General features: G+C 42.3%; 1 protein-coding gene across 2 annotated transcripts in view; it reads right to left on the reverse strand.

Annotated features, from left to right (window-relative positions):
- Positions 1 to 27,781, reverse strand: part of clcn6 (chloride channel 6) — a 256,330-nt gene that overhangs the window by 83,827 nt on the left and 144,722 nt on the right. For both annotated transcript variants that reach the window (XM_051931370.1, XM_051931369.1), the window contains exons 15-16: positions 25,584 to 25,737; positions 25,045 to 25,204 (exon numbers count right to left, since the gene is read on the reverse strand). In XM_051931370.1, coding sequence (XP_051787330.1) covers positions 25,045 to 25,204; positions 25,584 to 25,737 — 314 coding nt within the window. The remainder of the gene's footprint in view (positions 1 to 25,044; positions 25,205 to 25,583; positions 25,738 to 27,781) is intronic.

A 27,781-nucleotide genomic window follows, 5' to 3' on the forward strand; every position in this document is an offset into this window, starting at 1 on the left:
AATGCAGTTTTTAAATGATGGTTTTTATTATTTAGGGAGAAAAAAAATCCAAACCTACATGGCCCTGTGTGTAAAATTAATTGCCCCCTTGTTAAAAAATAACCTAACTGTGGTGTATCACACCTGAGTTCAATTTCCGTAGCCACCCCCAGGCCTGATTACTGCCACACCTGTTTCAATCAAGAAATCACTTAAATAGGAGCTGCCTGACACAGAGAAGTAGACCAAAAGCACCTCAAAAGCTAGACATCATGCCAAGATTCAAAGAAATTCAGGAACAAATGAGAACAGAAGTAATTGAGATCTATCAGTCTGGTAAAGGTTATAAAGCCATTTCTAAAGCTTTGGGACTCCAGCGAACCACAGTGAGAGCCATTATCCACAAATGGCAAAAACATGGAACAGTGGTGAACCTTCCCAGGAGTGGCCGGCCGACCAAAATTACCCCAAGAGCGCAGAGACGACTCATCCGAGAGGTCACAAAAGACCCCAGGACAACGTCTAAAGAACTGCAGGCCTCACTTGCCTCAATTAAGGTCAGTGTTCACGACTCCACCATAAGAAAGAGACTGGGCAAAAACAGCCTGCATGGCAGATTTCCAAGACGCAAACCACTGTTAAGCAAAAAGAACATTAGGGCTCGTCTCAATTTTGCTAAGAAACATCTCAATGATTGCCAAGACTTTTGGGAAAATACTTTGTGGACTGATGAGACAAAAGTTGAACTTTTTGGAAGGCAAATGTCCCGTTACATCTGGCGTAAAAGGAACACAGCATTTCAGAAAAAGAACATCATACCAACAGTAAAATATGGTGGTGGTAGTGTGATGGTCTGGGGTTGTTTTGCTGCTTCAGGACCTGGAAGGCTTGCTGTGATAGATGGAACCATGAATTCTACTGTCTACCAAAAAATCCTGAAGGAGAATGTCCGGCCATCTGTTCGTCAACTCAAGCTGAAGCGATCTTGGGTGCTGCAACAGGACAATGACCCAAAAACACACCAGCAAATCCACCTCTGAATGGCTGAAGAAAAACAAAATGAAGACTTTGGAGTGGCCTAGTCAAAGTCCTGACCTGAATCCAATTGAGATGCTATGGCATGACCTTAAAAAGGCGGTTCATGCTAGAAAACCCTCAAATAAAGCTGAATTACAACAATTTTGCAAAGATGAGTGGGCCAAAATTCCTCCAGAGCGCTGTAATAGACTCATTGCAAGTTATCGCAAACGCTTGATTGCAGTTATTGCTGCTAAGGGTGGCCCAACCAGTTATTAGGTTCAGGGGGCAATTACTTTTTCACACAGGGCCATGTAGGTTTGGATTTTTTTTTCTCCCTAAATAATAAAAACCACCATTTACAAACTGAATTTTGTGTTTACTTGTGTTATATTTGACTAATGGTTAAATGTGTTTGATGATCAGAAACATTTTGTGTGACAAACATGCAAAAGAATAAGAAATCAGGAAGGGGGCAAATAGTTTTTCACACCACTGTATTTCACAGTAGTGAATTGGGCACTAATTTTTATTCTGTAAAATCATTGTGTAGCTCATAAAATTCAAACATTATTCACCTCTCTACGCTCTTTGCTGCTGTCTATTATAACGAATCACAACTTGATTGTAAGAAGGAAGGAACCCCAAAATGTAATTTCATCAAGCTAAGGAGGATGTTACTTTCTTGACTTCAGTAAAAGGAATGTGTACAGGTATCAGGGGTCTAGGTAACAATATTTTTGAGAAAAATAGTTTTTCACACCACTGTAACAGCTTGTAATTAATTAGAAGTATTTCATTTTCTTATATGCCATATGCATTATGGATACATATATTTATACATATTTTATGTGGAATAAGGCTGGTAGTTCATCCCGGCCAATACCCCCAAGCCGCCAGGTGAAGCCCTGCCTGCAACATAGAGGTGCCCCGAGTTCCAGCAGGGCATCATGGACAGTGGAGTTTTTCATCACAGCCCTGCTGGATACCATGGGATCCTCCAGGGGACGCTGCAGGAAGGCCCAGAGACTTTTGTTTCACCTATAACCCGGAAGTGCATATTAGTCATGGCGACAGAGCGAATGACTCACTTCCGGGTTGAAGAAAAGGAGTTTTTATCTGACCCGGAAGTGTTAACAATCACATGGACAGAGAGAAACACTTCCGGGTCAAGGACTATAAAAAGACTATGGGAAATCCCAGACGTCGAGCTGAGCTGGGTGGAAGGGTGGCAATGCATCTGGGAGTGGAGGATTGTGATTATTGTTTATTGATTATTGGATTTATGAGTATTGTGGAGTGGAGGGTGCTTTGTGCCCATTATTATTATAAAATAAAGTCATATTGGACTTTTATCTGGTGTCTGGCGTCTCGAACAACGGTTCAAGGGAGCAATAGCGCCCTCAATCTGTTACAGTGGCGTAGCCGGCAGGATTCTCTAGCATCTTTTGCAGAAGATCTGTACATAAATTTTCTGGGAACAGAGAAACCCAAAAAGACAGCGTCAGGACACTCAAGAAAAACCACCATACTAAGTGGGCTGCGCTGCATAATCGTATGCCTCCGTAAACATCGGTACGTGATGGGGAAGAAGAATAGGGATCGCCCAAAGAAGCAGACCCTAGATGATGCCGCACGTCTATGGACATTCCTGACGGGAAGTGAGGAAGACAGAGCAATGATTGATGCCGAGAGGACCCAGGCGTTACGGCAGCGGGAGGGCTGTCAGACTTCGGACGCACAGGACAACCTCTATGATCTAAGAAGACATAATCGGAGTCCGGAGGTATGTGCCGAAAAAACATCCGATGCACCGGAACCTTATTTTAATTATTTTTCAGAGGCCTGTCTTCTTGATTCTGACGAGGAGTTGGAGATATACTTCCCACCTAGGCAAGATGGCCGCGATGACGAGGAGTCTAGCCCATCTAGGAGTCGAAAACTGGGGATCCTATTCTACGAGAATAGTCACATGGACTATCCCGGAGCAGGCTGGGAACATCTAAAGGACTACAATCGATCATGTGACCATGAGGATTACCTTTCATTTGCCGAAACTGGGCACATGATCTCCCTAGACAGATTATGGGAAGGAGAAGGTCAAAAACAGTCCATAGGTGAGGTCGTCGTTTCCCCGACGGAATCGAGCTCCCTGAAAGGGAAAGGGGAGGCAAGCGAAGCAGCACTAGCTTTAAATAAAGGTAATGAGGGACGGGGGATGACTGAACAGTCCGCCACTAAGTTAGAAAAGGCGGAGCGCAGTCAGCCGGTAGCAGCGCCCCGGCCCTCTAAAATGTGAGACTCCAATTCCCAAAAGCCTCCGTGAAACCCGTCAGAGCACGTGCCGACAGCGGACATGCTCATTGGCTCCCGGCCGGCAGGTAAGGAGAACGAGGAAGTGATCCTACCTTCAGCCAAATTAAATAACTCTATGGACATGCGGGTACTCGAGAAATTAATCGAACCCGTACGGAGTTTCTTCCAGATGCTGATGGAGATCGAGAACAGGATAAAGGAACTGGGAGCGACGGCCTAAGCGCCGCTAAAGAGGGTGGAGGAATACCTACGGCGATTTGGTCGAGAGTCTCCCGTTATGATTGATTTGCCGGTACAGGTGAGTTTTACCGGTACCGTACAGAATAAGGGGACGCAGAGTGAGACGGGCCCACGTTTAATAAGTAGCAGGTGCCAAAGTACTGCGTGCCCTACAAAAGAGTGTGAAACAATGACCGAGTGGGCAGGGGAAGTCCCGATCGTACCGAAGCAGCTGGACAGTGCTGTCTTCCGGAGCGATGCAGATCTAAAGACGTCCCCACCGGTCGTTGTTAAATCGAGAGGGGTACAAACAGTAAAGGGGCTCTCTTTTACTATTAGAGAGACTCAGACTGTGCACAAGCCCCAGAGTAAAAAGGAAATCCCAAAAATAAAACGGGGGTCTCCTGATAAAGTAGAGCTGAGAACTGAGAGCTCAGCTGCGGCTGTGGAACCCTCCTCAGTGGACAAAGGGGCAGAGCGGAAGTTTCCTGACTGTTTCCAGTTTCGCAGAAGGAGACCAGTAGGAGAACGGCGGCTGTGTTATGAATGACCGGGCCACATATGGCGAAGTTGTCCTTGGAGGACAGGAGATCAGAGGTCCTTTTTAAATAATATTCCTCCAAGGTTCTCCCGGGAGTTTTCTGGACGTCGCCAAGGCCCGACCAACACCTCCTCCTGGAGGAAGACCTCCCTCGCGGAGCTGGCCGTTCCGAATTATAATTCTTCACCGGGGGGGGGGGGTATTGTGGAATATGGCCAGCAGTTCATCCCGGCCAATACCCCCAAGCCACCAGGTGGAGCCCTGCCTGCAACATAGAGGTGCCCCGAGTTCCAGCAGGGCATCATGGACAGTGGAGTTTTTCATTACAGCCCTGCTGGATACCATGGGAACCTCCAGGGGACGCTGCAGGAAGGCCCAGAGACTTTTGTCTCACCTATAACCCGGAAGTGCGCATTAGTCATGGCGACAGACCGAATGACTCACTTCCGGGTTGAAGAAAAGGAGTTTTTATCTGACCCGGAAGTGTTAACAATCACATGGACAGAGAGAAACACTTCCGGGTCAAGGACTATAAAAGGACTATGGGAAATCCCAGACGTCGAGCTGAGCTGGGTGGAAGGGTTGCAACGCGTCTGGGAGTGGAGGATTGTGATTATTGTTTATTGATTATTGGATTTATGAGTATTGTGGAGTGGAGGGTGCTTTGTGCACATTATTATTATAAAATAAAGTCATATTGGACTTTTATCTGGTGTCTGGCATCTCGAACAAGGGTTCAAGGGAGTGATAGCGCCCTCAATCTGTTACATTTATTACTATGTAAATCAAGGAAAGCTTATATATTTTAGTATTTTATGATCACTGAACAATAAGATTACAGAATTTCATTTTGTTAATAAAAAATGAACAGTTAACACCTGTGGTCTAAAGTTTAATTATAAAAATACACTAACTTTTTCAAGTCAGATGTCAACTTTTGTCAATAGGAGGAGTTGATGGTTGTAATCAACTGTAATTGTTGGTAATCAACTGTAAATGGTGACGAAACCTAACATTATGTTTTACAACATTAGAACAATCTAGACAAAAACAGACCATTCAGCCCAACAAAGCTCTCCGGTCCTATCCCCTTAATTCTTCTAAAAAAACATCAACTCTAGTTTTGAAAGTCCCTAAAGTCTTACTGTCTCCCACACTACCTGGTACCTTATTCCAAGTGTCTATGGTTTTCTGTGTAAAGAAAAACTTCCTAATGTTTGTGCAAAATTTACCCTTAACAAGTTTCCAATGGTGTGTCCATGTTCTTGATGAATTAATTTTTAAAGAAACAGTCACGATCCACTCTACTAGTTCCATTCATAATTTTACACACTTCAATGTCACCTTTTAATCTTCTTTTGCTTAAACTCTCAGCTTTTAATCTGTTCTAAAAATTCATCCCCTGTAGCCCTGGAATCAGCCTAGTCGCTCTTCTCTTGTCCTTTTCTAGAGCTGCAATGTCCTTTTTGTAGCCTAGAAACCAAAACTGCACACAGTACTCCAGATGAGTTATCAGTGTGTTATAATGCTTGAGCATAACCTCCTTGTACTTGTATTCCACACATCCATATTACTAACCGAGAATGGTAAACCGGATAGCATGGACGCAGGTACACGGCGATGGGACCATGAGACGTACTGCGCAGGCGCGTACAGCTCAACTAACGGAAATAGCAGCAGGCGTCACCGCCATATTGTGAGTGGCACTACTGCGGAGTGAAGTTAGGAATAATGTGCTGCTTGGGATTGTACATACCGCTGAACGCTTTACACCAAATTCAAACATAATACAGCTCAACGATACACACATGAGCCCACCTGCATAAGATCAATGAACGCAGGCACCTACAACGCGCGTCTGAAACTGCGGAAGCAAAGCAGGCACGGGTTCAAAACGAACGAGCTCGACTGACGGATATACAAACACGAGCCCGCCTGGATAAACAACGTGCCCATAGCTAACGACATAGCCACACAGAAAAGAGGCTTCTGCACTGCACCCCAGAGTCAAACGTGACACACTACGGGGTCCGCAAAGGTCCACAAAGATAGTACGGAATATATAAGAACACACCCATCGAAAAAAAATCAATCGTGTAAAAGCAAATAGTACACACAAATCATGTGATCTCAGCGAATATAAAGTGTATAAGGACAATACGGAGAATAAAGACCCAAAGGCAGATAACAGATTATGAAAGTAGGGGAATTCGAAAAGCTGAAACAAACGATAGCGCGATACACATGCAGACAAAGGTACAGAATATGAAAGCTCTGAAATTCGAAAGTATTGTAGCATCCCAGCCAGGTGGAGGCCTTTTTGGTTTTAAGTGACTGTTAGGTCCGATTGAGGGAAGGCGGAGTACAGCACAGAGGACTGATAGCGGGGTATTGATTTGATGCGGTGGGGGGGGGGGGGGGGGGGGGCGTTGGAGAGGGTGCTAGAAAGCTGTGTTTGGTGTTAGGAAGTCAGCGATTGTTCAAGTAAAACGTTTGTGACACTTTATCATGTCAGTCACTACAGTATCAAAGAAAAGATAGAAACGATTGCATTACCGCAACCCACAGTCAAACATAACACACTACGGGGTCCGCAAGGGTCCACAAAGATAGTACGGAATATACAAGAGCACACCCATCGAAAAAAAATCAATCGTGTAAAAGCAAATAGTACACACAAATCATGTGCTCTCAGTGAATATAAAGCGTATAAGGACAATACGGAGAATAGAGACCCAAAGGCATTGCAGAGAAAAAAAGGCAGATAACAGATTATAAAAGCAGTGGAATTCGAAAAGCTCAAACAAACGATAGCGCGATACACATGCAGACAAAGGTACAGAATATGAAAGCTCTGAAATTCGCAAGTATTGTAGCGTCCCAGCCAGGTGGAGGGCTTTTTGGTTTTAAGTGACTGTTAGGTCCGATTGAGGGACGGCAGAGTACAGCACGGAGGACTGATAGCGGGGTATTGATTTGATGCGGTGGGGGTGGGGGGGCGTTGGAGAGGGTGCTAGAAAGTTGTGTTTGGGGTTAGGAAGTCAGATTGTTCAAGTAAAACGTTTGTGACACTTTATCATGTCAGTCACTACAGTATCAAAGAAAAGATAGAAACGATTGCATTACCGCAAACAAAAGGTGATTAATCATCAGAACCAGCTGTAATTAAAAAAATACCAGGACACATTCAGGTCTGAAAAAAAGAGTAGACAACAAAGTCTTTTTGCATTCGCATCATTCAATGGACAAAATGTGGATTTACACAATAATCGACCATATGCTATGACAATCTGTGGTCCCACAACAGTTAAAGGAACGAAAAAAATAGCAGGACAAATCGAGGTCAGAAAAATTAAAGGCAAAGAGTAAACAACAAAGTCTTTTCTCATTTGCATCATTCAATGCACAAAACGTGCATTTACACAATAATGGACCATACGCTATGAGAATCTGTGGTCCCGGAACAGTTAAAGTAACAACAAGTTAAATTTCAAACAATACACAATTCGGTCAGATGTATATTGATGATCATGGAGAAGCAATGCATATTTTAACAGGCAAAAAAGAAAGGTAATATATATATTCCGCAAATAACATTACACACCAAAGGAGATCGTGAAATGCCATTCATATTAAAATGTTTACAGTTTACCGTCAGAATAGCATTTGCTATGACAATCGATAAATCACTGGGACAAACATTACAAAAGGTCAGATTATTAATTAGATAAACAGAAACAATATTCATTTATGGGCATTGTCACAATGTGTCTCCAAAAAAAATTGTTTTTAATGAAGCTTTAAAGTAAAAGTGCAAATAATGAAATTGAACCAATTCCAAAGAAAAAAGAAATGTATTTCAGGATACCCAACGCCGGGGGTAGGCAAGCGAAGCGAGCAGGGGGCGGAGCCCCCTTGTCATGCTACATAACCTAACATTCTATTTGCCTTCTTAATGGCTTCTGAACACTGTCTGGAAGTTGACAGCACATAGTCCACAACGACTCCTAAAAATTTCTCATGTGTACTCTCGATTTTCAGACCTCCCATTGTGTATTTAAACCTAACATTTTTTCTTCCTATGTGTAACACTTTATATTTACTGAAATTAAATTCGATCTGCCACAAATCTGCCCAAGCCTGTATGCTGTTCAAGTCCTTCTGTAATGATTTAACAGATTCCAAATTATCTGCCAATCCAACTTAGTATCATCTGCAAACTTAACCAGCTAGTTACTTTTAGTCCAATCTAAATCATTTATATATATTAAAATTAGCAGTGGCCCCAGCACTGACCCGTGTGGAACACCACTCTTAACATCGGCCAATTCTGATAAGGTTCCTCGCACTATCACCCTCTGCTTCGTGTGTCTGAGCCAATTATGTACCCATCTATAAACATCACCCTGAATTCCTACTTTTAGTTTGATGCCCAACCTCTCATGTGGCACTTTATCAAATGCTTTCTGAAAGTCAAAATAAATAATATCATATGCTCCACTTTGATCATATTCTTGCTTTCTCATAGAATTCCAGCATGTTAGTAAAACATGACCTCACTGTTCTGAACCCATGTTGACTGTTTAGAAAAACTCCTGTACTTGCCATGTGCTGTTCAATCGTATCCTTAGTAATTCCTTCCATTAATATTCCTGTGATGCAAGTTAAGCTAGTTGGCCTATAGTTGCTTGGACTTTCACCCATTTAATATATATGGGATAATATTTGCCATTTTCCAGTCCTTCGGAATCTCCCCAGTGCGCAGTGACTTCCTAAAAATATGTGTCAAGGGTTTATACATATACTCGCTAGCCTCCTTAAGAACATCGAGGGTAAAGATTATCTGGTCCTGCTGATTTGTTGGATTTCAGCCTATTTAATTTGAGCAGTACTTCTCCCTCTACAATTTCCAAATCCTTCAGTACCTCCTTAGTAGTCCTGTTTACCCCGGGAGGTTATTTGCTTCCTCACTTGTGAAGATCTCAGAAAAATGCAAGTTTAGAGCATCTGCTATTTCACTGTCTGTATCTTTTAATTCCCCTTTACTTTTCATGATGCACTTCACCTTCTCCTTGATTGTTCTTTTACTACTAAAATACTGAAATAATCTCTTAGGGTGGTCTTTTGCCTTATCTGCTATATTCCTTTCCAACTGTCTTTTAGCCTCACTAATATCCTTCTTAATGGTTGCCCCATGTTCTCATACGCCCTACGATTCACTTTGGAGTTATTTGTCTTATATGCCTTATAGATCTGTTTTTTTCTTTTGCAGATTCTTTTTTAACTTATTAACCCACTGCATTGTTTTTTTAAATTTCCTATTAATTCCAATTTTAGGTACCGTATTTTTCGTACCATAAGACGCACTTTTTTTTCCCCAAAAGTGGGGGGAAAATGAGGGTGCATCTAATAGTCTGAATGCTGTCCAGTAAGGCTGTTGTAAATGGATACAGTGGACGCTTGACTTACGAACTCAATTCGTTCGCGAGGGCTGGTTGTAAGTCAAGTTGGTTGTAAGTCAAGACTATTTTTCCCTTAAGAAATAATGGAAATACCCATAATGTGTTCCGAACCTCCCACAGCAACACTTACTTAACCTTTTCATAGTAAAAAAGGGTTGTATAATGTGCATAATTTACCAAAACACCAATAATTTTTCTAATGTACTAACCAAAACGTTATAAAAGTGCCTAGCCTACCAGAAACAACAATTTCATACTGTACTCACCATTTAATTTGACATGTTTGGGCTGCAGGAACTTCCCATGGGCTCACCACCTATGGGAGGGGCCAAGGAGGTCGGGTGCAGTGTGAGTTGGGTGGTGGCCGAAGGCGGGGACCTTGGCGGTCCGATCCTCGGCTACAGAAACTGGCTCTTGGGACGTGGAATGTCACCTCTCTGAAGGGGAAGGAGCCTGAGCTAGTGCGCGAAGTTGAGAGGTTCCGGCTAGATATAGTCGGACTCACCTCGACGCACAGCTTGGACTCTGGAACCAATCTCCTTGAGAGGGGCTGGACTCTCTACCACTCTGGAGTTGCCCCCGGTGAGAGGCGCCGAGCAGGTGTGGGTATACTTATTGCCCCCCAACTTGGAGCCTGTACATTGGGGTTTACCCCGGTGGACGAGAGGGTAGCCTCCCTTCGCCTTCGGGTGGGGGGACGGGTCCTAACTGTTGTTTGTGCGTATGCACCGAACAGCAGTTCGGAGTACCCACCCTTTTTGGAGTCCCTGGAGGGGGTGCTAGAGGGCATACCTTCTGGGGACTCCCTCGTTCTGCTGGGAGACTTCAATGCTCACGTGGGCAATGACAGTGAGACCTGGAAGGGCGTGATTGGGAGGAATGGCCCCCCTGATCTGAACACGAGCGGTGTTTTGTTATTGGACTTCTGTGCTCATCACGGATTGTCCATAACGAACACCATGTTCAAGCATAGGGGTGTTCATATGTGCACTTGGCACCAGGACACCCTAGGCCTCAGTTCGATGATCGACTTTGTGGTCGTGTCGTCGGACTTGCGGCCACATGTCTTGGACACTCGGGTGAAGAGAGGGGCGGAGCTGTCAACTGATCACCACCTGGTGGTGAGTTGGCTTCGATGGTGGGGGAGGATGCCGGTCAGGCGTGGTAGGCCCAAACGTGTTGTGAGGGTCTGCTGGGAACGTCTGGCAGAGCCCCCTGTCAGAAGTAGCTTCAACTCCCACCTCCGGCAGAACTTCGACCACATCCCGAGGGAGGTGGGGGACATTGAGTCCGAATGGGCTATGTTCCGTGCCTCTATTGTTGAGGCAGCTGACCGGAGCTGTGGCCGTAAGGTGGTCGGTGCCTGTCGTGGCGGCAATCCCCGAACCCGCTGGTGGACACCGGCGGTGAAGGATGCCGTCAAGCTGAAGAAGGAGTCCTACGGGACCCTTTTGTCCTGTGGGACCCCGGAGGCAGCTGATAGGGACCGGCAGGCCAAGCGGAATGCGGCTTTGGTGGTTGCTGAGGCAAAAACTCGGCCGTGGGAAGAGTTTGGGGAGGCCATGGAGAATGACTTTCGGACGGCTTCGAGGAGATTCTGGTCCACCATCCGGCGTCTCAGGAAGGGGAAGCAGTGCAGTGTCAACACTGTATATGGTGGGGATGGTGCGCTGCTGACCTCGACTCGGGACGTTGTGGGTTGGTGGGGGGAATACTTCGAAGACCTCCTCAATCCCATTAACATGCCTTCCAATGAGGAAGCAGAGCCTGGGGACTCAGAGGTGGGCTCCCCCATCTCTGGGACTGAGGTCACCGAGGTGGTCAAAAAACTCCTTGGTGGCAGGGCCCCGGGGGTGGATGAGATACGCCCGGAGTTCCTCAAGGCTCTGGATGTTGTAGGACTGTCTTGGCTGACACGCCTCTGCAACATCGCATGGACATCAGGGACAGTGCCTCTGGATTGGCAGACCGGGGTGGTGGTCCCCCTCTTTAAGAAGGGGGATCGGATGGTGTGTTCCAACTACAGAGGGATCACACTCCTCAGCCTCCCTGGAAAAGTCTATTCAGGGGTCCTGGAGAGGAGGGTCCGTCGGATAGTCGAGCCTCGGATTCAGGAGGAACAGTGTGGTTTTCATCCTGGTCGCAGAACAGTGGACCAGCTCTATACCCTTAGCAGGGTCCTGGAGGGTGCATGGGAGTTTGCCCAACCAGTCTACATGTGTTTTGTGGACTTAGAAAAGGCATTCGACCGTGTCCCTCGGGGAATCCTGTGGGGGGTACTCTGAGAGTATGGGGTACCGGCCCCCCTGATAAGGGCTGTTCAGTCCCTGTACGATCAGTGCCAGAGCTTGGTCCGCATTGCCGGCAGTAAGTCGAACCCGTTTCCAGTGAGAGTTGGACTCCGCCAGGGCTGCCCTTTGTCACCGATTCTGTTCATAACTTTTATGGACAGAATTTCTAGGCGCAGCCAGGGTGTTGAGGGGGGTCTGGTTTGGTGGGCTCAGGATTGGGTCACTGCTTTTTGCAGATGATGTTGTCCTGTTTGCTTCATCAGGCCGTGATCTTCAGCTCTCTCTGGATCGGTTCGCAGCCGAGTGTGAAGCGGCTGGGATGAGAATCAGCACCTCCAAATCCGAGACCATGGTCCTCAACCGGAAAAGGGTGGAGTGCCCTCTCAGGGTTGGTAGCGAGATCCTGCCCCAAGTGGAGGAGTTCAAGTATCTCGGGGTCTTGTTCACGAGTGAGGGAAGAATGGAGCGTGAGATCGACAGGCGGATCGGTGCGGCATCCGCAGTAATGCGGGCGTTGCATCGGTCTGTTGTGGTGAAAAAGGAGCTGAGCCGCAAGGCGAAGCTCTCAATTTACCAGTCGATCTATGTTCCTACCCTCACCTATGGTCATGAGCTATGGGTAGTGACCGAAAGAACGAGATCGCGAATACAAGCGGCTGAAATGAGTTTCCTCCGCAGGGTGTCTGGGCTTTCCCTTAAAGATAGGGTGAGAAGCTCAGTCATCCGGGAGGGGCTCAGAGTAGAGCCGCTGCTCCTCCGCATCGAGAGGAGTCAGATGAGGTGGCTCGGGCATCTGATCAGGATGCCTCCTGGACGCTTCCCTGGTGAGGTGTTCCGGGCACGTCCAACCGGGAGGAGGCCCCGGGGAAGACCCAGGACACGCTGGAGGGACTATGTCTCTCGACTGGCCTGGGAACGCCTTGGGATTCTCCCGGAAGAGCTAGAAGAAGTGGCCGGGGAGAGGGAAGTCTGGGCATCTCTGCTCAAGCTGCTGCCCCCGCGACCCGACCTCGGATAAGCGGGAGACAATGGATGGATGGATGGATGGATGGGCTGCAGGAAGGGAGGAGGAGGAGGAGAATGAAATGGAAGGTGGTTATTGTTTGGAAGGAGCCTCCTTAAACAAATCTTTTCTTTGTAAAATTGTCGAGATGGTGGATTGCGACATGCTGTACATATTAGCGAGATCGGTCACACGAACACCACTCTCATATTTCCGCACAATGTCCTTCGTTTCAATTGTAATCGCTTTCTTTACCTTCGTTACCTTCTCTTCCTTTCTTAGCAAATATTGAAATAAATATATAAATTTATATAAAGATATAAATCACTGCACTGACCGAAATTATGACTGACGCTTACGAACGCTCTCGGCTGTTTGTTTACAATCGCGCAAGCGGATACACGTGACCGCATGTCAGGCCGGTCGTATATCAAGGGGCGTCCTATGCGCTGTCGCCTGCTGCTGCGTTCGCTTACTATCGTTTACGGTACTTACAATTTACAGTTCAGGTGCTGGAGGTGATGTCAGCCCTCCCCGCCCCTCATAGCTACAGCTGCTCAATCAGCAACGCCATCCGGACGGACGCCGAGGGAACGCCCGCCCACCACTCATGGACACACCAAACCAATCAGGTGCTGGAAGTGATGTCAGACCTCCCCGCCCCTCGTAGCCAGAGTTGCTCAATCAGCGATGGCGTACGGACAGGCGCCGAGGCAATGCCCGCCCACCACTCTCAGACACGCCACACACCCTGCATCAAATGATGTGAAAGGAGGCGGGATAGCATCCACCAACAGTAGGAGTCGGATGACTCGATGGCGATGACGGCGCGAAGTGGGGAGGGGGAAGGACTTAATGTACTGGTACCTGAGAAAATAAAAGATTATTAAAACCATGACAGCCTGTGACAGCCGTCTCCCTTTCTCCCTCTGCCTGCTTCTTACTGTGCTGGTACTAATGTGCTGCTCCATGTCCAGCTTGTTGCAGCTGTGTCCGTGAGAGCACTGCATTTCCCGCCTCCTGGAGTCTCAATGGTCAGTCAGTCATTCAAATGACATGATCAGCACAGCTCACGCCTCCCCTGTGTGTGTGTGTGTGTGTGTGTGTGTGAGACACTGATTGACTGACTGACAGGATCAGATCATCAAGGACAGGTCCAGACAGGAGGATTCAACTCCATCACCAGAGTTGTTCTAGGTACCGTACTTCTACAACAAAATGTGTTTAAACAAAAAACAAATGTACAGTGGTATATTAAAAAAAAATAAAAATAAAAAAAGCCCTGCCTAGGTGCTTTTTTAAAGGGCACTAACCAGCAGCACTTACAAAACAAAATAAAGGCATGATCAGCATCTATGCACTGCATAGTTACTGCTTTTTCTACTCACCCATCCGTGGAGCCGCTGTTCGCCCTGTCACCTGCTCCATTTGGCGGAGCACGGGTTCGTCCAGTCGGCCTCTTGATTGGCCGGCCGGGACTATGTGATGCCGCTCAGTGCCCTGACAGACAGGGTATCCTTCAATAAGGGCGCACACAAAAAGGCGAGCTTCAAAAGGGCAACCTCAATTGAGCACGGCATTTTAATATTCTTGCTTTCGCCTTTTTATACGTTCAGTCATTGCCTTTATCTAATAAATTTTCTGTAATAATTTTGTTGCGTTTGCCTTTATTCGCTGCGCCCAATTGAGGTTGCCCTTTTGAAGCTCGCCTTTATGTACGCGCGCCTTTATTCGCCGCGCCAAATTGAGGTTGCTCTTTTGAAGCTCGACTTTTTGTGCGCGCCCTTATTGAATAGAACCCCCTGAAAAGCAGGCAAATAGCCCGTCATTGCAGAAGAGACACACATAGTCTCTCCTGCCATGCAAAGCCCTGCCTGTCGGGCTGGTTGGTGCCCTTTAATAGTAATACGGCTTAGTGATGCATGGATTAAGACTTACAGTAACCCATGTGCATCGCCAAGCGGTATGAGTCAAATTATTGATGTGTACGGTAATATGTATCATAACAACTGACAGTTCTTTCATTACTGTATTTTCCTCAGAAAAACACCAATTCTCTAACGGTACAAAATGTCAAAGACGAGAAGATTAGCATATAAAATTCCGTTTAAACTGGAGGTAGTAAAATATGCAAAAGAACATGGAAACAGAGCAGCGGAGAGACATTTTGGGTCACCTCCAACTGAAAAAATGATAAGAGAGTGGAGGAAACAGGAGGATCAGCTGCAAAAACTTGATAAAACTACTGGTAAGCACACTTTTCGTGGGCATGTTGCAAAATGGCCACAGTTAGAAATTGACATGAAAGAATGGATCACACGTCACCGGAATATGGGCTTCTCAGTTTCTACAAAAATGATCATCTATGAAGCCAAACGCATTGCTGCAGAGAAAGGCATTAAGGATTTTACTGGCTCACCATCATGGTGCTACAGATTTATGAAGAGAAGCGGTCTTGCTATGCGCACTAAAACAAGAATTGCACAAAAAATGCCACAAGAATATGAATCGAAGATTCTGTCTTTTCATAAATTTGTAATTAATGCTAGGAAAAAAAATGATTTTCCAATGGGCCAGATTGGGAATATGGATGAAGTCCCGCTAACCTTTGATGTGCCATCAAATAAGACGGTTGACCTCAAAGGTGCCAAAACAATAACTGTGAAAACCTCAGGACATGAGAAAACACATTACACTGCTGTGTTGTCCTGCTGTGCTGACGGCACCAAATTGCCACCGATGCTAATTTTCAAAAGGAAAACTTTTCCAAAAGATGTTATTCCACGAGGAGTTGTTGTGCATGTTCATGAAAAAGGATGGATGGATGAAAATGGAATGAAAGTATGGATTGAAAAAGTGTGGTCCAAACGTCCTGGAGGGCTTCTGAAAAAATCTGCTTTATTAGTGCTTGACCAGTTCAGAGCACATATTAGCGAAACAACAAAAAACAGATTTAAAGAGGTGAAGACTCATCTAGCTGTAATTCCTGGGGGTCTTACCAGCCAGTTGCAACCTCTCGACGTTTCAATCAACAAACCATTTAAAGTCTTTATGAGAGAAGAGTGGAACAAATGGATGGCTGCTGGGAATCATGATCTGACTCCTACTGGACGAATGAAGAGGCCCACTATCACTCAAGTTTGTGAATGGGTTAAAACATCGTGGCAGTCAGTGAAGGAGGATATCATTGCACGATCATTCAAAAAATGTGGCATTAGCAATGTCTTAGATGGAACTGAAGATAATATCATATATGAAGATAGTGAAGAAAGTGATATAAGTGATTGTGAGCAACTGAGTTTTATAAATTCTGACACTAGTGATGATGAGTTTTTGGGGTTTCCAGAAAACTAGAAAAGTGCTTGAGCCTCTTAAGTCTTTTCTCATTTGTTAATGGAAGTGATGATGGTTCTTAACACCACTGTTGAGTTTACGCTGTTAAATATTACCATATTTTGTTATATTCTAATAAATATTTTAGTATATCAGTACTATTTGGTTCAGAATATTTTTTTCTTGTTTTCCTGCTCTAAAAATTGGGTGCGTCTTATGGTCAGGTGCGTCTTATGGTCCGAAAAATACGGTATATATCTGTCCTGCATTACATGTAAAACATTTTTAAACTTGTTCCACTGCTCCTCGACTGTCTCCACACTTAAAAGCTTATCCCAGTCTATCCTCCTTAAACTTCGCCGTATCTGCTCAAAATTTGCCCTACCAAAGTTAAACTTAAAAATTTTAGTCTTTGCATCCATACTCTTACAAAACACTGAGAACTGTATTATATTATGGTCACTTCACCCTTTTGGTTCAATCACCTCTACACCCTCAAATCTATCCTGATTATTACAAAATACTAAATCCAGACAAGTTTCAAACCGTGTTGGTGCTTTAACACAATGTGTTAAAAAACAGTCACTGATTACTTCTAAAAACTCCTGCTATTGTGCTCCGCCATTTGCAAGGTTATCCCAGTCAATATTCAGATAATTAAAGTCCCCCATGACTATAATATCCCCCTGTAAATTTGCCTGTTTAATATTACTAAAAAGATGTGTGCTGAAATTAACGTCTGTATTTTTTGGTCTAGAACACAATCCTAGAATAAGGCTTCTTTCCTTAATGCTTTCCAGGCAAAGCCACAGTTCCTCACTAAGATGGGGCTCATTGTCCAACTGAAGAGGACTTGCATTTAAATTCTGTTCAACATAAACAATCTCACCTCCTTTTCTGTTCTGTCTATCCTTCCTAAAAAAAATTGTATCCCTCTAGGTTACACTCATCCCCATCTTTGTTGTTTAGCTAGGTTTCCATTATTGCTATAATATAAAAAGTTGGACTCTCTTTGCTAGAAGGAAAGTTAACTTCATTGGTTTGACTAAGGTTCCCTATGCACACGTGGGTAGTGAGGAGCAAACGATGGTGAGAGATTGAACTGTATCCGTAAAGCAAAATACTCCGTGGACAATGTTTTGCATATTATCACAGAATTGGACTCATTAGACTTCGATTTTGACTCAAGTGATCAAAAAATTAATGTAAGGTACCAGCCTCAGCCAATTGTGGTGCTGAACTGGTTTGTGTAGCTAACAGCAATGACAGGTACAAACCAGATTAAGATGCACTATGATCTCAAGCACTGCTGTCATCCCCATCACGCTAAGACAGTTAGCAAACCAGCCTGTCGTACATTCCTGATAAACTGGCAACCATGGCTCACAGTAGCAGAAGTTTAATGTTGATTTCTGTGTGAAAAAATTGCTTTGTGTGCTTTTCAGAAAAAAAATATTCAGCCCTCAAAGAGTCAATTTAGAACATAGGTTTTCTATGTGTGTTGGGTCATTCCATGTCAAATCAATTGATTTTCCAGTACCCCATGTTATCCAGGAGACATCCTGAAAAATTATTTTGATCTAAGATCAATACTTTCCAAGATATTGCCAATTTTGTGAGGGTAAAGTAATGTCAAATTTGACACGGCTTTACTTTTTCATCAATTTCACAAGACCGTATCTCAAGAACTAAACCACCTAGCAGGCTCAAATTTTGCAAACTGGTACCTTTAAAGTTATAGTATGTAATGAAATCAAAATGTATGGTCCAGATGATACCACTTGGTAATAGCAGACCTTCAAAAATGTTTCCTAATGTTTTGGCTTTCAGAAAGCATACTTCTAACTGATACAATACAGCCTGCTGAAATTTTTTCCATGTGTAGATACCTACACAGGGCTTTTCAAAAGGTTACAAACAAAAATAAATTGCATCAGGGTTTGACCAGCAAATCCTCTCAAATGTGAAAAAATCATTTTGCATCTAATTTTCAGACCAGTTTGATGTACTGTGAGAATGTCGAAACATTTTTAAAATTATTTTCCCTGTATCCTACATGGTCCCTTCTTTCTCAAAAAACAAGTCTTACTTTTCTTATGTGAATCTTTCATTTTTATTTTCCATACTAACCATGGGTTAAATCCACCATTGGTCAGTAATGATAAGCATCAAGTTCTTCAACACTAACTTGGGTATAGGTTTAATGGGAAAAAAATAAATCACCAAAGGTACATTAAGCACAACATATGAACAACAGTTTCTTGATTTATCATAAAATATAACACTAGTTATAATGAATTGTTAACATCTTGGCATTGCAGCAGGAGGAATCTGACCCATTTCATTTGTTTTAATCACAGTTCAGAGTGTAGGGCATCTTTGTCTTTGTACTGCCTCCCACTGTTGTAGGTGCACTAAGCAGTGTAATGACACACTGTAATGGCACCCAACAAATATCGTCTGTAGGTGGCCAATGGAAAGACTATGCAGGAGAGTTTGGATGCATGATATATACCAGGATGTCTGATTCTGTTTTACTCTTGTCATGAATCAAACCAATCCAACATTTTTCACCATACATGCACCCAACATAGTTTCCAATAGGACACTGGTCTAATGTGAGAGACGCATTTGATCAATCAGGAATGTGATCATGAGAGAGCAGGATCTCAGCTGCTGCTTCAGTGGTGAATATTCAGACAGTCAAATGATTGTCTTTACCAGACACTTAGCTGACTCTGAGTTTGCCATTTCTGTAGGGATGTAACAGTGGTATTCTCGAGTACCAGGTACTCTTTTGGCCATGGAGAATCACATTCTCTGTTTAGCATCATTAGACAGGACAGTGTTATTTGATACGAAAAAAGATTGACTCAGTGATATTTCAGTTCTGATATTAATTGTAGTTTTAGTTTTTATTATATTTTATAAAATTCATCTTTATTTTTATTTCTTTCTAGTTTTCAGTGGAGTCAACAATTTTTATTTCTATTTATAGTGCATCCAGAAAGTATTCACAGCGCATCACTTTTTCCACCTTTTGTTATGTTACAGCCTTATTCTAAAATGGATTCAATTCATTTTTTTCCTCAGAATTCTGCACACAACACCCTATAATGACAACGTGAAAAAAGTTTACTTGAGGTTTTTGCAAATTTATTAAAAATAAAAAAACTGAGAAATCACATGTACATAAGTATTCACAGCCTTTGCTCAATACTTTGTCGATGCACCTTTGGCAGCAATTACAACCTCAAGTCGTGTAGAATATGATGCCACAAGCTTGGCACACCTATCCTTGGCCAGTTTCACCCATTCCTCTTTGCAGCACCTCTCAAGCTCCATCAGGTTGGATGGGAAGCGTCGGTGCACAGCCATTTTAAGATCTCTCCAGAGATATTCAATCGGATTCAAGTCTGGGCTCTGGCTGGGCCACTCAAGGACATTCACTGAGTTGTCCTGAAGCTACTCCTTTGATATCTTGGCTGTGTGCTTTGGGTTGTTGTCCTGCTGAAAGATGAACCGTCGCCCCAGTCTGAGGTCAAGAGCGCTCTGGAGCAGGTTTTCATCCAAGATGTCTCTGTACATTGCTGCAGTCATCTTTCCCTTCATCCTGCCTAGTCTCCCAGTTCCTGCCGCTGAAAAACATCCCCACAGCATGATGCTACCACCACCATGCTTCACTGTAGGGATGGTGCCAGGTTTCCTCCAAACGTGACGCCTGGCATTCACACCAAAGAGTTCAATCTTTGTCTCATCAGACCAGAGAATTTTCTTTCTCATGGTCTGAGAGTCCTTCAGGTGCCTTTTGACAAACTCCAGGCGGGCTGCCATGTGCCTTTTACTAAGGAGTGGCTTCTGTCTGGCCACTCTACCATACAGGCCTGATTGGTGGATTGCTGCAGAGATGGTTGTCCTTCTGGAAGGTTCTCCTCTCTCCACAGAGGACCTCTGGAGCTCTGAGTGACCATTGGGTTCTTGATCACCTCCCTGACTAAGGCCGTTTTCCTCCAATCGCTCAGTTTAGATGGCCGGCCAGCTCTAGGAAGAGTCCTGATGGTTTCGAACTTCTTCCACTTACGGATGATGGAGGCCACTGTGCTCATTGGGACCTTCAAAGTAGCAGAAATTTTTCTGTAACCTTCCCCAGATATGTGCCTCGAGACAATCCTGTCTCGGAGGTCTACAGACAATTCCTTTGACTTCATGCTTGGTTTGTGCTCTGACATGAGCTGTCAACTGTGGGACCTTATATAGAAAGATGTGTGCCTTTCCAAATCATGTCCAGTCAACTGAATTTACCACAGGTGGACTCCAATTAAGCTGCAGAAACATCTCAAGGATGATCAGGGGAAACAGGAAGCACCTGAGCTCAATTTCGAGCTTCACGGCAAAGGCTGTGAATACTTATGTATTTGTGCTTTCTCAATTTTTTTATTTTTAATAGATTTGCAAAAACCTCAAGTAAACTTTTTTCACATTATCATTATGTGTAGAATTCTGAGGAAAAAAATGAATTTAATCCATTTTGGAATAAGGCTGTAACATAACAAAATGTGGAAAAAGTGATGCGCTATGAATACTTTCCAGATGCACTGTAGTTCTGTGTTTAAAATTTTAGTTTTCATTTTATTTAGTTCTGGCTTTTTTACATATTATCAGTACAATTTTAGTTTTTTTTTTCTATTGCAAGACCGCAAATGCTGACCTTCACATATATCAATGCAAGTTACGTTTCAGTCAACAAAATACACTCACAGTTCATAATGCCATTAAACACAGCTTGACTATCAATGATCAAACAGATTAAGTGGCCTAATGAGTACAGTCAGCAAGATCAAATGTTTCAACCCAAGAAACCGTTCTGTGCATGCACGTTGCTATTAAGCTTTAAACAAGCACGCATTTCGAGACATTTCTTCATGTTGCAATGACGTCCATTGCACAGATAGCCACAGTGAAAATACTCGCTTGATGAGCGAGCACCTGTAATGCAGGTGCAGAGACAAGGTCCTCAGCCACTGGCGCCAGCAGACTGCCTGCTACCAATTTCTACTAGCAGTATTGAAGCAGTGACGTGCGGTGATGTTCATGGCTGGTGAGGTACTGACTCCTTCAGAGTCAGAGTTACAAATATAAGAACCCCAAAGAGTACCTTATTCACTATTCAATTGGCAGCACGCACATTGACTACTGGTTATGTTTCATATCTCATCAGCATTCTTTACACACACATAGGTAAGGTACATATTTGGCTAAGAAAGAACGTTACATTTATAGTGGCAAGAGAGAGCACATTTGCTCTGCACCCTCCATGTGTTCTAAAATTACTGTGGCAATTTCACAATTCATATCATTCAATAGAAATGAAAGTATAGAGCGGTGTACAAAAAAATGGATTTCAGTTTTGACCTTAATTGAAATATTTAGTTGTTTTCAAAAGTTTTTAATTCTGATGCTTTAATCAATTTTAATACAGACTGTTCAACAAAAGGATAACAAGAAAAACAATATTTTATTTAAGGTCAAATTTTGGTTTTTAAATATTGGATTTTTTTTCTTAGTCTGATCCCATTTTTTATAAAATTGAAAACTGTTTATGGTCTTACCTTTACTTGTAAATGAAATCCATGAGCCTATCCTTCTCCATGAAAAAAAGCTGTCACTTTCTTGTGAAAGTCCTCATTTTCCTTTACTTTTAAAGTCAATCTTCCATTTTGGCAGTCAGTCGGAACAAAAAATAAAAATAAACGGACTACTGCTGTGCACTTGACTTTCTGATATCGCTAACTTATTGGCGCCCAGAGCCTCTGTGTAGAAGAACAGCAGCAATGAGCACCTGTTGGGCTCACATCTGCCTCTTTCAGGGCAGCACGGTACTGTCTGCCTCACCTTGTGCCTTTTCACTGCGGTTTTATGTCCAATCAGCAAGACTAGATATGTCACACACATTCATGAAAGATATTAGCCAGACTGTGGAAAGTCAGGGTGTATAATAAACACGTGTACAAACATTATATTGGTGACATACAGAGAGACAGCAACAGTTACACGCCAATTGCATGCATCAACCCAGTGTGGGAGGGATATCACATGTCCGATGAGAGACTCAGCTCGTCTTGTCGCTGCAATTAAAGTATTTCCACATGTTACTTTCTCGCTTTCTATCCATAAACATCTGTACAAAACTCGCAATCGTCAACCACAAATGCTTAGTGCTTCAACCCGACGAACCAAATGTGCTCAACAAACAAACAGTCTTTTATGGAAGTTTTGCCACGTGACTATAATAAGCCTATGGTACATGATCACCGCATAGTGAACAGCGCAACGTAACTGAACGCTCAGGGCGAGCTACAAACAACCCCACTGCACGACTGAACCGGACTGAACGAAAATGCTATTGCTGTTTTTTCATTTTTTACTCAATTTTCGTTCTCATTTTAGTTTGTTCACATATCACTATTTTTTATTTTAATTTAGTTTTAGTTTCTCTGTCTTAATTTCAGTTCTCGTTCTTGTAAAGCAAGAAACAATGTTTTTAGTTCTTGTTCTCGTTTTCATTATGAAAATATCACTTTTGACGTTTCTGATAATTTACTGTTTGAAAACTCAATGATTACCTTTAATTGACACATGGAGGATTCAGCCTATGTTTAGGACTGAAAATAAACGTGAAAGATTTGCATAAGAAAAGTAAGGTTTGTGTTTTGATAAAGAAGGGACAATGTAGAATATATTAAAAATATTTACAAAATTATCTGCACATTCCCACATGCCGTTAGGGTGCTCTGAAAATGAAATCCAAAATGACTTTTTGGATTTGAGAAGTCTGCTGTTCAAACACTGATACGGTTACTTTTTTTGTTTATTGCTTTTTCAGAAAGCCTATATTGTTATCCAAATAAGGGAAAAAAATCAAAACTCTGTGCTGCTTACAAATGTGATACTGAGGCCTAAACATACCTAAGTTAAAAACTCAAATTCAATTTTGGTCAACTTCAAGGGGCTGCTTTGACCATGTAGGGTCATCTGGACCATTTTTTTTTCATTTTGTCACATACTATACCAACTAATGTACCAGCATGCAAAGTCTGAGCCTGCTCTGTGTTTTAGTTCTTGAGCTATGGACATGTGAAATTTGATGAAAAATTCAAAACTCAGTAAACTGGCTGTATCTTAGAAAGTATTGATCTTACATCAAACATTTTTTACAGTGCATCTACTGACTAACATGAGTACACCTGGTAATTTTTCCAGAGGTTTTTGAGTCAGAAGTGTGTGGGCCATTGGTTGATTTGACATGGAATGACCTGTATGGTTATGCAGGTGCTTAGCGTAAAATGTTTTTTAAAGGGATAAACGGGAAGGAAAAAAAAAAAAAAAAAACTAAATCAGTATTGGAATTGGCCAATCAAATAACATAAGATCAGTGATTGGTATCGGCCTAAAAAAAAAAAAAAAAAAATGCTGATCGGAGCATCCCTAAATATAGTAAAAGTATCAGTAAAAGTATTTTTGGATTTTTCTTCAGCGTTCAATACTATACAGCCTCATATACTGATTAGGAAATTGAACAGTATGAATGTAAACCCATTTATTACACTATGGATTCAGAACTTTCTTTTAAACCGTTCACAGACAGTTAAAGTTCAGGACACTTTTTCAATAGTCATTCATTCAAACACAGGAAGTCCGCAGGGGTGTGTCTTATCACCTTTACTGTTTACTCTGTACACAAGTGACCTGAGACAGAATAATGACCACTGCTCTATTATCAAATATGCGGATGACACCATGATCATAGGACGCATATCTGGGGAGGATGAAAGCCACTATCTAAATCAAGTGAACTGTATGGTAAACTGGTGCAATAAAAACTCTCTCACTCTCAAAAGACCAAAGAAATTATATTTGATTTTAAGAGACAGAAATCTGTATGTTCACCTATTGTAGTTCTGGGTGAGGAGGTAGAAATAGTGACTGAATATAAATACTTAAGAACTTACCTAGATAACAATCTTAACTGGAATACAAATACAAAAAAATTATTTTCTAAATGCAACCAGCGCTTATTTCTCCTCCATAAACTCAAACTATTTAAAGTAGACAAGGACCTCATGTTGTCCTTCTATCGCAGTATGATCCAGTCTGTGATCACTTTCTGTTTCACTGCCTGGTTTAATAGTCTGACAAACCAAAACTCAAAAAAGCTCCAGCAGATTACAAAGTTTGCAGCTAAAGTTATTGGGGCTGATGTAGATGATTTGATTAGTGTGTGTCAGAGGGCAATGTTAAAGAAACTGGAAATCATCTCAACTGATGACAGTCATCCATTACATGTAGAACTAAAGTTCAGTAAATCAGGAAGGATAGTCGCTTTTAAAACACACACAAATCGCTCCAGAAACTCCTTTCTTCCTAGTGCCATACGACTTTTCAATAAGAAATATCGGAGATAATGATTAAGGTTGTTGATATATATCCTGTAACCTTTTTTTTTTGGTGTAAATATGTATTATCTAACTGCCTTACCTTAACCTTTCTTGTTTCTATTTGTCTGTTTTATTTCATTCTGTCTGTTATTAGATGCAACTGAGAAGGCAAACTTCATGTTTTCTTGTGTAAACATGACTAACCAAAGAAACCTTAAACCTTAACCTTAGGGAGCATACACTCACGTAGACATTTAGAGAGCATAAATTCTACACAGTCAGCGACCAGTATAAGAATTCAAATCAAGAACGGTTAATTTTTTAGGCTGCTACAAAAATAAAATAAGTGTATTATGAAATCAAAATATATATTTCTATAATCATTAAAAACACAAATTATTATTTTTGCTAAATATTGTCTTAGTATAATTAGCAAATATTTACTTACCATAAGAGTAATCATTATAGGAAGTCCATATGTTATTTCATTGGTTGACTCAATCAGGATAACAGTCAGGCTAATGGTCATTCTCACTACACCACCCAGAAAGGAGGCTGCACCAACAAGTGCAAAGGTCCCAGAGTAAACATGATCCATTCCAATATAACTGAAAGAATAAGCAAAAGTATCTTATCTTACCTGAAAATGTTTTATCAGTCATCAGTTTTTTTTAACACTTTTACATATTACAGACAATTACAATTTGTGAAGGTAATTTTTAAAATCATCATCCTGTCTTTTGTAAATTGTAAACATTACTTTAACTGGTATGGCTTCTCTAAATAAAATCAAAACAAATACTGAAGAATTGTCCCAAATATTACATTCACAACAGAAAAACTCATGGTTACTTTCCCAACAAGTTGAGAGTGTAAACAAATTCAAAACCTTTCACTTTTTAATATTTTGTTACCCTGTATAATGCTAATATTGGTATTATTTTCTTGAGCACATCGATAGCATGCAAAAGCTGTGAAGCGGCTTACGTTTTCAAGATGTTAGCTACAAGCCGGCCATAGGCTGCCCCACACAGCAAAGAAGGCACAAACAGACCACTTGGCACAGAAATACCGTACGTCCAGCAAGCCAAGAAGAAATACAGCAAAAAGAATATTGTCAGAGAAATTGGGCTGAATGTACCTGTGAAGAGAATGAGAAATAAAGTACACTCGGCGATAAGGAAAATTATAAATAACAGAATTGAAGGAGAAATTCAATTCATTTAAAGTACTGAATGATTCTATAAAGCCTGATCACAGCTAATTTCCAATTCTTAATTAATAAGTTATGTCCAACCAGAATACACAGCTGGACTCAAAATGCCTCCAAAAACAAAGAAAGATGTTTATAAACGTTCAGCCATGTTAATGTATTATACACAACTGCTTGCGAATAGACTACACTACTTCAATGTAGTGAGTAACACATAATTAAAGAAGAGCTCCTTCATACTGGTTAACACTAGAATTACCAAAGCCTATGAAAAAACTAGTAAATCCGGCCCACCTTAAATCCCTTTTCACCTCTCCGTCAGCATCTTTTGTCTTGTAAATGTGTGGATAAGCACAAGCAGCAAGCAGCCTGCTATACCATCCCCCCATCGCCACAGAAAGGGCCCAGCTCAAGCCTTGATTATCTTGGAGTAAAGTGCTGGAGTTTTAGAGGGGAAAGAATACATCATTATTTGGAATATACAGTACATTTCATGTGTGTTCCGTCTCTACAACAATCTATATAAACACATCGTTAAAACAGAAATATTTTTCATGTTTTAGTAATAAACGACAAAATGTTGACATGAACTGTATAATGTGTGAAAGCTGAAGTCCAAATATCAAATAAACACTTTCACAAAAGGTTCGAGTACAGTATGACAGCTTCCGTGGCGCAGCAGTAAGAACTGCTGACTTGTAATCAAAAGGCCGTGAGTTTCTATCTTGGGTGCAGGGCAAATTTACGTTTCAGAGTAGTGAGCTGCTCTTACTGTTAATATTTTACAATAAAAACATACATTTGATTTGCATCTGTAGGAGCCGCTGTATATTTAAAGTACTTGTAAAAGTTAGCATTTTTTTTTTTCCACTTTTATTCTCTCAGTCACGATCACGATACAACACTCCCCCCAATTCCCCCCCCCAAGATCTGACGCTGTTAATTTTTATTTGAAACTGGGAATAACTGTAGATGTAAGTGGTGTTTTACAGTGTCAGATCAGCTGTAAATTTAGGCTGACGCATGACCGAGACTGAGAGATTAAAAGTAAAAAAAAGCTAACTTTTACAAGTACCATAAATTTACACCCGATCTGACGCTGTTCGTTTTCAAATAATATTGCATTAGTGAGATGATCTTTTCTGATTGGTACTATTCAGGTCATCAAATGATTTCTTCAAAATGTCACATATATTTGTCTTTCTTTTTTTGCCCAGTGCTGCATTGACATCATGGACCAGAAGGCGTGAGCTTATCCAGTGTGAGCAGGAACATGCAGGTGGCTGGTTGCTACATCGTGGACCAGAAGGCGTGAGCTTATCTAGTGTGAGCAGGAACATGCAGGTGGCCGGTTGCTGTGTGCTACAACATGATTATACTAATGTTAACGCACATGTACTGTACAAGGCATGCATGGGGCCACTGAGAAAAGAAGAGTGTTCTTTGTTCACCTTGCAGAGGAACTTCATCGTTGCTTCTTACAAGAAAAGGCAATGTAAAAAGAAAAAGAGGATGCAACATTGACAAGCTTCTGTTTCAAGAGCGCCGCTTCCCCCAGGAAAAGCAAACTCAGTCACTGTCAGGTGCCCCTTTAAAGTAATAGGAAGCACAGCATAGAGAGAAGTGTATACACTGTAACAGGTACACACGTCATAAATGTAGGAAGGACGGTCCTTGGGTGTGGTGGAGCTGTTAACATTTGAATTTGATGATTGTATAGAGCTCTGAACTGACCACTCTGTACTATTCTTTCCTCTGCATGTCCTGGAGTACAAAAGAAACACCAACATGCACCAAAATGTGGAGTATGGGCAAGACTGGGAAAAAAAAGAAACGCAGTCACTAATTACAACCACAAGAAGGTATGTGAATGAACATGAATAATATGAATAATGTTGCATCCGTGCCACAATGTTTTTCGAAAAGTACCAAACAGGTCATAAAATGAATTATTCCAAATATCATTATACTG

Source organism: Erpetoichthys calabaricus, chromosome 8 (genome assembly GCF_900747795.2).
Source record: "Erpetoichthys calabaricus chromosome 8, fErpCal1.3, whole genome shotgun sequence".
Lineage (NCBI taxonomy): Eukaryota > Metazoa > Chordata > Cladistia > Polypteriformes > Polypteridae > Erpetoichthys > Erpetoichthys calabaricus.